Here is a 12,728-nt window from a genome sequence, read left to right on the forward strand (position 1 = left end):
TTTGACCAATCAAAGCCAGCTATTCAAGAGGAAAATCGTAATTGTGATGCGCTACGCCCCCCTAGCGTCCCTGTATTCTTTGTGCTTCATAATACTTGAGGTACCTAGGTACATTCCCTAGGCATACTCAGCCTTTGTCAAGAATCAGGCTGGCAACTTGTCAACTTTTACTTCTTACTACTAACTGTTTCTATCGCCAAATTTACCGGCGAAGAACTACGGAATCTCTTCATGAAGTCGTCTGTTGAAAATGAGTTTAAGGTCGATTCTAGGGGGCTCCAGCCGGGTTAGGAAACCCTCTAACAAGTCCGGCGCAAAACACCCCTCCTCATCGTCTTCCTCCCCATCATCCCCATGGCCAGCTTCTCTGCCTCGTCGCAAACCGGGCATCCAGCGCAACAAACCTTCAAAGGGTGATGAAGATGACGACCTATTTGACGATAAACTTGACGATTATGGCCTCGTCAGGGCTTTAGCGACCGACATGAACCTACGCGATACATCGCAAGCCCTTCTCTACGTATGCAGCCACATGTTCTCTCCGATACCCGAGCGAGCGGCCGGTATGAATTCGACTAGAATCGCGGAAGTTCTAAATTATCGGAAGAATCTTCCTCCTATCGTAACTATATCGCATATACAAACTCTATTGTCGTCCCCGAGCGCAGTAGAACGAGAGATCGCCGAACTCGCACGTGCTGGTTTTATCCGCAAAGTGGTCGTTCCTCGACGGGGAGACATAGGAGAAACTATGATACTCGCCTCGGACTTCGAAAAACTACTTGAAGATTCTACAGGTGTAAGCAAAGAGGCGAAGGATAGTCTGGCTACGTTTCTGAAAGAGAACCCCGGAGTTCAGGCAATCGAACCGAACTCTCTACGAGCTTCGGAAATCGATCAGCTTATCAGAGTCGGGTTTCTAACGGCTCATCGTAATGGCGAAATCCACTATGGCACTACGTCGAACACTACGAACTTACATTCGCGACCGGAAGACAAGTTAACACTCACATCCCTCGAGAACGTATCAAGACAACCAACCGGTACATTGGGCGCCGTGGGAGGCGAAGGTGTAATACACGAACTTGGCGGAAGCAGAAGCTTGCTCAGCGCATCCCGATTTGACACCAACTCTACGGAACTGAAGCTTGCGGTACCTGGAAACGGTCCGTTCTTAAAGCTTCTCTCTTCCGCATTGGAACATCTTGTCTCATTGCTAGGCAAGTCGCGATATCGCGAAGCACCGGAAGCGGTACTTCGTGATTGGTGGGATGGAGGTATAGCAAAAGAAGAAGCCCGCTACGCCGCGAAACGCTCGCGCGGAGAGTTTGCGGGTATCTTACCTGGGCAGACCAAGAAGTGGAGGCAGTTCTACGGCCTTTCGTTTGACTGGGCCTTGCAGGAAGCTGTCGGATCTGGTCTCGTCGAAGTCTTCGAAACTCGAAGTGTTGGCCGTGGGATTCGTGCTCTATGAATATGTTTCGTGACTATCTTGCTTGCATATGAAACTACAAAGAGCCCTCGCCGCTTAAGTGCTTGAATATGAAACGCAAGATATCGGGTTTATAGCTGGATATGTATGCCATGCATTGCGGGGTAGTTTTGTCGCTATACACGCAATGATGAAGCAAGGGCTTACCCAACTATCTTATGGTGGAGATTGCAGTTGGCCTGCAGGACACGCCGTCATCTCTCACCTATCGCAATTCATCTTCGTCGGAACTCAGTTAACCTATAGTTATAGCTGAGAACGAGGGGTCAGTGCAAACGAGGGAGGCCATGATAAAATCTCATGATTGGCCCTTCAAGGTATCACTGTAGGGGAGTAGACGTCGATCAGAGCCCCGAGAGTCCGTATATGAAACAGCAGGCCGGAACGTGGACGACGGGCCGGTATCAAACAGATCCACGGATCCCCAGTAGATCAAGATCATTCATGATCACTCAGTATCATCGACGACGATCTAGGACGGGGCCCCTATTGTAAGAGATGCCATTAAGCATAACTAGCTGTCTTATTCTCCTGGCAGGTTATCAATTCAGAACACCGAGGTATTTTGATATATATTATAGATCAGAAAAGGTCATAAAAAGTCCTGCGTTAGCTCGCATGAATATGACAGTTAGACATTGAAGACTAGCAATACTTCGAAACAGTTAGACCATTCTGAATACACTCAAACATGTATGCAAGGGCACATTGCCCTCCCCGCAATCAGTCGGGCTTTGTATTGAGCTATCATTTCAAGAAGAATCCCCGTACCCGGTGTGCCAGACTTATAAGGGAGTGACCGCTACCGAGCCACCGGTTCTTTATGCGCATCCGGAGTTCGATACGCCATCTACCCAATCGTTGACGTAGTGGCGTCTGAACGCAGCTTCACATATATCACCAGCGAACAATCATGACTTCGGATGCATGATTACTTAATACTTTGAAGGATTCGTTCGAACGCCACTCGGAAGCAGGACGGAGGAAAAAATCCCATCCATATTTTGTCTTTCAGACCTACTGCAAATAGCTATTTTACCCGAAGCAGGAACACCCAGATCGGTGGTATTGTTCCTACACGATACAACGCAATCGACATCTGTTCCTGCATCCTGCTCGTAATATTTTGGGTCATTCAATTTGAGTGAAACGAGCTGGCAAAGGGAGATGGAAGATCTTGTGGTAAGGCAAGAAAAATACGATTTCTTTATTTGAAAAATCCATTCATTCAAGCAGTATTTATCCGTCACCTCCTTGTCAAGTTGAGATCTATGATATTCAGCCACAACTGTCAAGTATATATCCACCCCTATCATCTCACCTCTATAATATAGAAGTTATATCCTTGACCAAGTCTTTTCGCTTTGACTTAATCGAAAACCGGACTGGGATCTGGGGTTGAGACCTTTTCTTCGCTCAGCCCCATTCTCTCCCACGGCTGTTGAACCGTAGACGCGGCCCTGGAAACAGCCCCTAGAAATGCAAGCCGGGGAAGAGTTGCGGGTTGATACGTCAAAGTCGGTCCTCTCCGGATTGTCCACGATAAGGCTCTACGGCTATGTGCAGGTTTGCGCAACGAGCTGTGGACCTTGAGCAAATATGTCAGCGCGGAGCGGCATTTCTACCGCTGTAGTGATACGGATATTCTTCATGAGCGCCGTGGTACACTGAATTGCGCGTCTTATGGTCGTATGTAGATTACTACTATGTAAAGCTCTGTCGACATTGCGCTACTGCACAGACTTTGGATCCGATCACGTACATACTACATGCTTTCACACATAAGAGTGGAATTGAAGCGCATGAGTGACATGCTAGGCTCTTGGTGCTACGGTCGAGTCCGTGCAACCTAAGTCTTTCTCAGTAAAGCTTACGATAGGTACCATGGGGCACGGACCTATAATCTTGCAGAAGTGACGGCACGGTTGGGAAATTCCGAAATTACCTCGACTATCGGCCGTTTTTAAGCATATTGAATGATGGGAGATCATAAACCAATAAGTGGCTGTTTTAATTACCACATGACAAAGATGTGATAGGCGATTAATGTATGCGAAAAGACCCTTGAGTCTAGTCTGACAGTTGATCGTGGGGGGAAAAGGTCGAAAGGGGGCATACTGAAGGATTGTCGTTGCCCGATGAAGAATATTTCCCCCTTAGTTCACCACAGAATCTGTACCTACAGCGTTAGGTAACTATCATGTCAGACTTGGACGACACCATAGCCTTGCAATATTGTGTGAGTAGGAAGTGATTTACATGTAAAATACACTTCTGAAGAGCTAATAGTCCATTATTGTACACACCATGTACGACGTGCGAGTAGACCGGCCGATACAAGAGCAGCTGTGGGACCTGTGTACCTGTAGTTCCATTGCATCTAGGTACACCCGCTCTTGCAGGTAACCATGTACTGGCCCGCAAAGAATCGCCAATGCAAGCAACCCGCATGTGTAAAATATCGGACCGTAACCTTCGAAGAGTGGAAGGGCGGGAGGTTAGGTTATATAGGTCAAGTTATTACTCTGTAAGCTTTTGTGTATTTCGTTTATCTGGAATAGGAGAATTTTTTTCTTTTTTTCTTAGATGATGAAAATCACGAGGCTTGCGGAGACTGGCTTGGAAGTATTTTCCTCTTTCTTCAAAAGGGGAAATCAACCCGTTGCAATGGATGGAGCTCTAGAAACAGGGGTGTAAGACAGCCCCGGCAAAGGGTCTAACAAGACTCTCATTAATTGGAGTTGACATTTCTCGAATGTCAAAAAGGTATCCCTGCTTCTGGGTTAGACCTCCTAATAAGAATGCGTTTCAAGCAACGCATTAAAGGTCTTTAATGCTGGGGTATTTGAGTAGATGTTTGTTGTATTCCGTTCTAAAAAGGGAGGGGAAAAAAAGGAAATTGCCAGCCACCAATCCTATTTATTCATCTCAAAAGTCGCTATCAGACAGTTCGCGCCAGCCACAACCGAGATGGCGTCGGTTGACCAGAGGACTGCCACGAGCAAGTGAGACACCCTAGTTTGGAGCTGCTTAGGCATGAGAAGCTCAAAGCAGTGCCGTCGAGGGAGAGATTGAGAGAGACGATACGAGAAAGGATCATCAAAGTCGCGGCTCCTCTCGGTACTATGTACGCGAAGTTGGTCCCTCCTCCAAAAATAACAAGGACCAGGCAATATTGAAAGTACCCCATCCATTTTGACAAGAGCAAGGTCCTCTATATCACGACAGGGGTTCACCCCTTGTTATTCGAGAGCATGCATATCCAATCCTGGGATCTGGACCTTAGTTTGTATGTAGGCCGTGATTGTGCAAGCCCCTACAGCAAGCTTGGCCCTAATTTGCATGCAAGGTACTGGATTGGTCAAGCATGTATCAGGGGTATTAATGAGGGAAAGGATGGGAGAGAATACATTGTCCCGCGTCGCCTAGTGTCGTAGTGGTAGGACGCTTGTCGCTTCTCCTTTTTATTTTTTATTATTTTTTTCTTCCTCGCCTTGATAAATGTTGCAGTCGGGGAACTTAAGTTGTTGCAATTGATGATGAAAAAAGTAAGTTGAAGTTTGTGTAAATGTTAGGAAAGACATAAGTCAGATAAGTCAGATTGATAACTATTTCGTACCTAAGTACCTTTAAGTTGGGTAAATGCCGTACTTGTCGATAAGATTTGATCCATCCATAATTGACTTTTTAGAGTTAAGATAGAACGGGTCAAAGTTAGCAACTTCAGTCGCTACTTTGGTACTTACCCATCATGTATGTAGAACCTTGAATTTTGCAGGGTATCTATCCTACCTGGTACCTAGGTGAGAGCTTCTGGACGCGCCACTGTCCCACTTCCTTCCCTCCCCAAACTCAACCCCCAAACCCAAAAGCACGCCCAAAACGCAAGCCCAGACCAATTTCAAGGTTAGAGACGTCAAGCAAGCACTTTCCACGACTTGTCTTGCTTATCCTCTCTCCACTGCCTGCCGGATCCATGAACTCCAGTTTCTGAACCTTCGCCTTCGCGAATGCTCTTTTGAGAAGATTCATCGCTGGCGCTTCAGGTAGCTCCTTACCTAACTACCTGCCTTCTCAAGCGATACGCCTGCCGTTCATTCATACTTTTCTGTTTTTTCAAGTACGGTTACTTACCTAATTCTTTTATTTTTAGAGCTTCTTCTCCATTTCGCACATCATCTTTTCCACTATACCGTCCGTGTCTTGTACATTCGCTCGCCTTTTGCCCCCCAAAATAGAAACGACTTATGCCGTGTCTCGAATAACATTGTCTCGGCCCTATCCACAGAGGAGAAAAAAGAAACCTCACGCGTCGAGCCGCAAATCGAACCCAACCGCCGATCTAATCTCTTTTGTTCTTTGTATTCGTTGCCGTCCCGCAAAACTAGGAATTGCTGGATCCTTCGACCGTCGGTTTCCGGCCATTTATTTTCCTAGCTATTTACTTCGGAGATATCCTCGTTCAAGCGCCCAACGTTTTCGTTCGGATTTGTATCTATTCAGTACGAAACGTACAGAATACTTGCATATCCTCTTAACTTTGCGATTGAAGTAAGTTCACCACATTGGCTAGTTTGTGTGTTTTGTGTAGATCGCATGAAGTTTGGGTAATCAATCGAGTTACGTATTAACAGAAGTTTGGGTAGATTCACCTAGAACCCCGAAAGAAGTCGCTTTAGATTCCTGTCCACACGTGGAGTTTCATCGGCGATCCATTCTACACCGTTAATCGTTCATGACAAGATAGTAATCTTCCGAATTTGTGAGGGGCCATAACCCTTAGTTACAGTCATAAATCGAGCCCAACTTTTACTACTCCGAATCGACCGATTGCGACCCGTATTCGATCGCCCTGCGGTTAATAGGCTTAGAAATTAGAGCATTGTATTTGAGAATACCGTGTACGAAGACTTTTACTATGAAACAGAAAGAGCGGTTTTAATTTTAGACCTCGCATTCGACATTTTGGGTTTCGGCTTGGGATTCTGTACAGTATTCGGTTAACGTTCCTGATCTCGCGGAGGTGTAACATAAACGAAGGCAACGCTTTCGAACGATTTCTCCCCACCATCTTGTGTCAGGTCATAGACACTCTACCTTCATCATGGCGACTGCTCTACCTAAACCTCGTTCTGCGAACGGTGCGCTAGCTAGCAATCTCCCCGCCCTTCCTATCGCGAAGACGCGAAAGAGCACTGGTGGTCTAGCAGCCCCCAGTACACCAAGGAGTGGGCTCCGAGCGCCTTCGGCAAACTATCCAGGCCCTCCCCCATCTCCTGCACCGACAACGGCGCTTCCAGTTCCCAAAAGCAGCCATGGTATCAATGGCGCCGGAAAAACCATTAGGAAAACAGTCAGCATCAACTCATTTCCCCAGCCACCAAGTCGTGTTGCGAGTCTCCCCCCGAGTCCATTGTCTGGGGCGGTGACTCCTGCGAGGAAATCACGTACGCCCCAACCAACATCTAAAATGGCTCACGTCGGTAGCGGTGTGCCGAGTTTGCTAAATGGGAGTGGGGAGGGAAAATCACTTCTAGGTGGAGCCGGTGCGAGGAATTCGGATGGGCTTATTAGCGTTTCGTCCCCTCCACAGAGTCGAAGTTCCTCTGCGCAAGACTCGTATTCTACATCGGCAACGACTTACGACGACCCGGCTGACGGAACGGGAACTTTGACCAGCGATAAGCGTGCTTCTAAAGGGATGGAGGGCAAGGGAAACGTAGTTGTTAGTGTCAGGGTTAGGCCGGATGCAGGAGGTAATGGTAATGGTAAACCGGAAGGCGAATGGATGGTAGATGGCCGCAAATCTTTAGTCGCGTACCGCGGCCGCGAAGGAGGCGATTACTATTACGGTGAGTGCATCAGGTAATTGGCTATTCATCAACTGCATAACTAACCAAATAACAGATAATGTCTTCACGACGCACGACGACAATAGTCGAGTCTATGACCACATCGCTAAACGCCTAGTTCGCCGGGTTATGGAAGGTTACCACGGTACTGTGTTTGCATACGGTATGACGGGTACTGGAAAGACGTTCTCGATGCAGGGAACTGCCTCATCTCCCGGTGTTATCCCACTCGCTATAACAGATATTTTCTCGTACATTCGCGAGACTCCCTCGAGAGAATTCCTGCTTCGTGTCAGCTACCTCGAAATTTACAACGAGAAAATCCACGACCTTCTAAGTATGGCTAGCAGCAATGGTGTTGGAATGGCCAACCAAGAGGAGATTAAGTTGAGGGAGGACAGCAAGCGGGGTGTCTATGCCACTCCTTTAAAAGAGGAGATTGTCCAAAGCCCTACGCAGCTCCTACGAGTAATTGCTCGTGGTGATCAAGCTCGCAGGACAGCAAGCACGCAATTCAACGCCAGGAGTTCTCGTAGTCACGCGGTTGTACAGATCGTTGTCGAGAGTAGAGAGCGTATACCAGGTGGCACTAGTGGAGAAAGCAAGCGTTCAGGATTGCCGCCTGGTGGTGTTCGTGTGTCCACGCTGAGCTTGATTGATTTGGCAGGTTCTGAAAAGGCCGCCGAGTCTAAGGAGCGCCGTACCGAGGGTTCTCATATCAACAAAAGTTTGCTTACCCTAGGAACGGTTATATCTAAGCTTTCAGAGCACAAAGACAAGGACAGCAAGAATGCCGACAAAGACGGGAAACACTTACCTTACCGAGACAGCAAGCTAACCAGACTCCTTCAAGGAGCACTTTCTGGGGGCTCATTAGTGAGTATTTTGTGCACGATTCAGACTGGTTCCGCCAACAGCGCGGCTTCTGCAAACAGCCACGCAACTGAAACAATAAACACGCTCAAGTTTGCTTCAAGAGCCAAGAACAACATTGTTAGTCATGCCAAACGAGCTGAAGAAGCACTTGGGGCAGGAGGAGAAGGTGGCGCCAGAGTGCTTTTGGAACGTTATCGAATGGAAATTCTCGAACTCAGGAATCAACTTGATACCCAGGCCAAATCGAATACCAACAAAGCCGAGGAAGAGGAGAAAGCCAAGGATGAAGAAGAGGAGCGTGCTCGGGAAAAAGAAGCGGAAGCAAGGCACGAGGAACAAATGTTGGAGATGCAACTTGCGCGTACGGCGTTGAAAGAACGTATCGACCATTTGAACCGACTAATCCTTAGCTCGAAATCTACGGGAGTTAATACTGGCGGAACATATAGTGCGCTAGGGATGCACTCTAGGTTTTCTCAAGCGTCTGTTCGGACATCTGTCGCTACATCAAATAGTGGCCGACCGATTCTAGAAAGAACCGGCTCTATGGGATCCTCATCATCCACCATCGGCCGAAGATCGATCGACCCGAGGCCCTCGAGCATGGGGGGAGAACAAGCATCAAATGACGAAGAAGATAGCTTGGGAGAATACGGTGATGGTACGGCGTCTTTACAAGCCCAGAACCAGTCGTTACAGGCGGATCTCGCCGATAAGAACCGATATATCGCCACCCTTGAGAAACGCCTATTACAAGCTCGACGTGCTAGCTCCTCGCGAACTTCGGGTGGTTTCTCGGCGCCGAATAAGGGCATAATGGTTGGGGAAGACCATAGTGTTTCCACCATCCTAAAGGAGAAGGACGCTGAAATTGCTGAATTGAGGGCCAGACTCGACGACAAGGACCGAATGTTGACAGCTCTACGGAGCGCGGCCCGTTCGAGAGATGCCGCTGAAGGTATCGATACCTCAAGGAGCGAGACCCGAGCATCACTCTTATATGAACAGGCAGCAAGTCCGCCTCCCTCGGGAGCTCTTCCTGATCCACCAGTATCTGCCTCCAAAGGTCATTCACCTATTCAGAAACGAACTAAGAGTGTTGATGAGATGAGTCGTATCTTAGACGAAATGATTCAAGACCGAGTCGAGGCAGGCCACATCGTCAGGGGCGATCGTGGCAGCGTTCGAGTTGCCAACGACCGCAAACGCGAGACGTTGGCTGAACAGAACAATGCAGAGCTCGAGCCACTGCGAAGAAGTCCGCCAGTATTAAACGAGTCCAAGCAAGTCGTTCTGGAGGCGTAGATATCCCCATGTGCGATTCAAGAAGCAGCATCCATCATATTTGCGAATTAACGAGGCGTTCCGGTTAGGCTCTGCTTCTGCCGTTTGTGTTTTATACCCTATCAAATCCGTCTGTTTGCTACGCCGATGGGCCTGTGGAACGTGAATGTCCTGACGAAGAGAAGGAAGGAAGTTGACGGGTCATTTTTACTGTATCCGAACCGTCATACAACGACCATGTTTTTTTATTATTATCGTTGCCATCCAAAGTGTATCAAACGAGTGGGAGTGGGATTATTTCTTTTCTTGATGGCGGTCAATAGGGACAGTGAATAGGTGGCAGAGCAAAACCTTTATCATCCCCCTTTTATGGGGTTTATTCTTGTATATTATTGACACCTACTATACTGAGCTCGGGCTCGTTTGAAAAAAAGGGGGCGTAAATATGATCTAATTACTACGGGCGCGTTGTTGTTTTCAGACTGGCTCGACCAAGAAAGAATTCGTAATGCAGCATGTATTGAATCTGTGACACCACACTGCACTCCTGGAGGCTTCGTGGGGTCAACGCCATCCGGAGGCATAGTAAGTCAGAATATTCGAGATTCGGGAAACACCTCACTTCTTATCGTTATACGCCCCCTTTACTTGGATGATCCTTATAGCCATTGTACGTTTATCTAGATACTTTTCCGAGATTCGTACGTATAATGTGATTGAGGCCGTGAGGAATAAGAATCTTTTCTACTAGGCGCTCGGAGTTCGGTCAGCTGCATATGGCTGATCTCAATCGACCTAGCTTGGATATTAAATTGCCTTGTAACAATTGTTTCCGGGAGTCTTGCTGCGCCCACGGGATAACAGACGCATTCGCCTTGTCCTGCTAGTCTTTATGTATGTTGTACGTGGTCAATTTTGCGTCTCGACGCCCAAATTGGATATCGACTTCCACTTGTATCTGAATCTCGCATATGTTTATTCAAGCGGCTCTAGTGTGATTGAGTTTTTCATTACTAGGTAGTTACGTACTTGCTATTATGTATGCATAATATGAAGCTGTAGCTAGTATACCATAGGTATAGTCAAGCTGAAACCTCGGTCAATATGGTAATTCTCATAGCGTGGTATCAGCTTCGGAGACGGTCACCAAATATCTAATGAATACAAACAGCCGGGCTTAGCTGTAACAAGGCGCGCGCACATATACGACCTACGCTGCTATTTTTAATCTATATATGCTTAGTGAGATCGTTGTTAGTTGACGAAACACCTAGCCTTTGTCATTATCCGACGATGAAGATCTAGATGGCTCTTCTCATATACAAGCTCCTAGTTAGACGATTTACTCCGGGAAAGGATGAATTAGGTCCCGCGGATAGATGCGTTTTAGGAGAAACCCGATGCGTTGGGTTTTCTCAGAGTCAGTCTAACATCGTGGCTTCAGACTTCACGTAGCACGGCAGAATAGCCTAAGAGCGTATTTGGGTAAGTACACAGCCAATGCCTACAAAAGAGGGATTTTTAAATGCCGCTAAAATGTGCTGAGAAAAGAAGGATTCGTATGCTGTATTCACGATTGTCGTTTCGTCAGGATTGCACCGCATTCCTACAACGTGTTCGTAAAGACTACTCGGCGAATACAGGACAAGTTGGTCCAACCAAACACTTCATCGGTGTCTTCACGGACACGTCTCGTCCCAATTCTGCATCCGCACTTGCAGATGGGTACACCAATAAAGGACGGCAGAGGGGTTAGATACTACTCTGATCCGACCGGTAAGGCTTTGCTGAATAGGCGGGTTGCAAAATGCTATGATTTGGCGAGTGTGTCTGACAAGATCGTCGGTATCCGGTCAGAAAAAGCAACGAATCATGGATTTATTGGTAGATATTGCGACGACAAACTGCCACACTGCCACAACTAAAATGGGACCTTAGCCACTGGGTAGCTTTTTGCCCGCTGTTATCCATTCACGACCCGAAGGACCCGATCGCCCGACGTTGGGGAAACCAACGAAAAGGCTATCTCATGTACGGCCGTGCGATTTGATACGTAGCGTACCTGAAGTGCCTGACACTGTTTGTAGAGCATTTTCTCATGTGAGCTTCAAAGGAACAAGGAAGCGAAAGAGAGGATCCCGGATCCTCGAGGAACGACCTAACGAACGAACAGTAATGAGTTTCCCCCACTAGTGTTAGCCACTTTAAGCCCCCAGTTGATCAAGCCCCCCCCCCTTCTCCGAGGTCCGAATATTCAGAGACCTATCAAAGACCCAATCAAGAGAGAGCCCTTGTAGCGAGCCCTAGCGCTGTTTCAGAAGTTCAGGGGTTTCAAATGGCGATCCTCTCAAACTAAATCCCTCCAATCGTTCAACGTTGTTGTCTCTAGCGTTACGTACCTGCTTGCTGGTACGGTGTCACCCGAGGAATTGGGGTGCGTTATTGATGTGTGGATTGTGTGGGGAGGGACTTAAACGTAAAAAAGCAAAAAAGGAGTCAGGAACTGGAAGAAAAAATGTGATGACAACATTTCCGGACCCCTACTCTAAAAACATGGCAATTGGCTATTTAAGCTACCGACTAACAACTCTTGCATGAGTAGTGTATATGTAGTGTATTTTAGTAACTCTAGTGACTTCTTAAAGGGGGACAGTTCCGCTGCACTTATAAAGCTTACCTAAATGAAAAATCCACATCCCATAAGGCGAAGGAAAGAAAAGATGTCATCCCAGCTAACAACACGGCTGACTAGTTGCCGTATTCGTCTAAAATGGTCCGAGGGAAAAAAAAGCAAGTACCTTCCTTTGGTAGGTGCCGACTTTGACACAAGCTTTTTTTTGCCGTTTGCCCATAGTCATTCACTGCACCATCCATATTAAGGAAAAGGGAATCAATCTCTTAATATCATTCATCATCTGTTTGTTGCTTCCTAAAGGAATGAGGTTTGTGTTTTCTATTGAGCCGTCAGGCCGTTTGGATGATTTCCATCTCCGTCAAATGTTACTACCGTGCCTCACCCCTTGCACATCCATAACAGGGCCGATGGTAGATCAAGTATTGGTAAGATTACGGTTGGTCGATCTTTCCTGGAGAAAAAAAAAATATTCATGGGCTGCATGGATGGAAAGTGAGCCCTTCTAACTCGCGTTTCTCTGGTCTGACATCATCCCGCTCTCCTGCGTAACCACGATGGTGTCATTGCTTTTTCATTCTCACTATCTCAT

General features: G+C 47.2%; 2 protein-coding genes across 2 annotated transcripts; both read left to right on the forward strand.

Annotated features, from left to right (window-relative positions):
• The first annotated feature begins 95 nt into the window (after positions 1–95).
• On the forward strand, positions 96–1,633 carry F4822DRAFT_225706 (serine-threonine protein kinase 19-domain-containing protein). The gene has a single exon (XM_051454068.1). The coding sequence runs from the start codon at positions 251–253 to the stop codon at positions 1,472–1,474; it is 1,224 nt and encodes a 407-aa protein (XP_051315925.1). The 5' UTR covers positions 96–250; the 3' UTR covers positions 1,475–1,633.
• Positions 1,634–6,013: 4,380 nt separating this feature from the next.
• F4822DRAFT_225745 (kinesin-domain-containing protein) lies at positions 6,014–9,709 on the forward strand. Its single transcript, XM_051454069.1, has 3 exons — positions 6,014–6,043; positions 6,139–7,344; positions 7,400–9,709. Exons 2-3 carry the CDS (start codon positions 6,597–6,599, stop codon positions 9,523–9,525), a joined length of 2,874 nt encoding a protein of 957 aa, XP_051315926.1. The 5' UTR covers positions 6,014–6,043; positions 6,139–6,596; the 3' UTR covers positions 9,526–9,709.
• Positions 9,710–12,728: the final 3,019 nt, after the last annotated feature.

This window comes from Hypoxylon trugodes (genome assembly GCF_022578975.1).
Source record: "Hypoxylon trugodes strain CBS 135444 unplaced genomic scaffold F4822scaffold_4, whole genome shotgun sequence".
Classification (NCBI taxonomy): domain Eukaryota; kingdom Fungi; phylum Ascomycota; class Sordariomycetes; order Xylariales; family Hypoxylaceae; genus Hypoxylon; species Hypoxylon trugodes.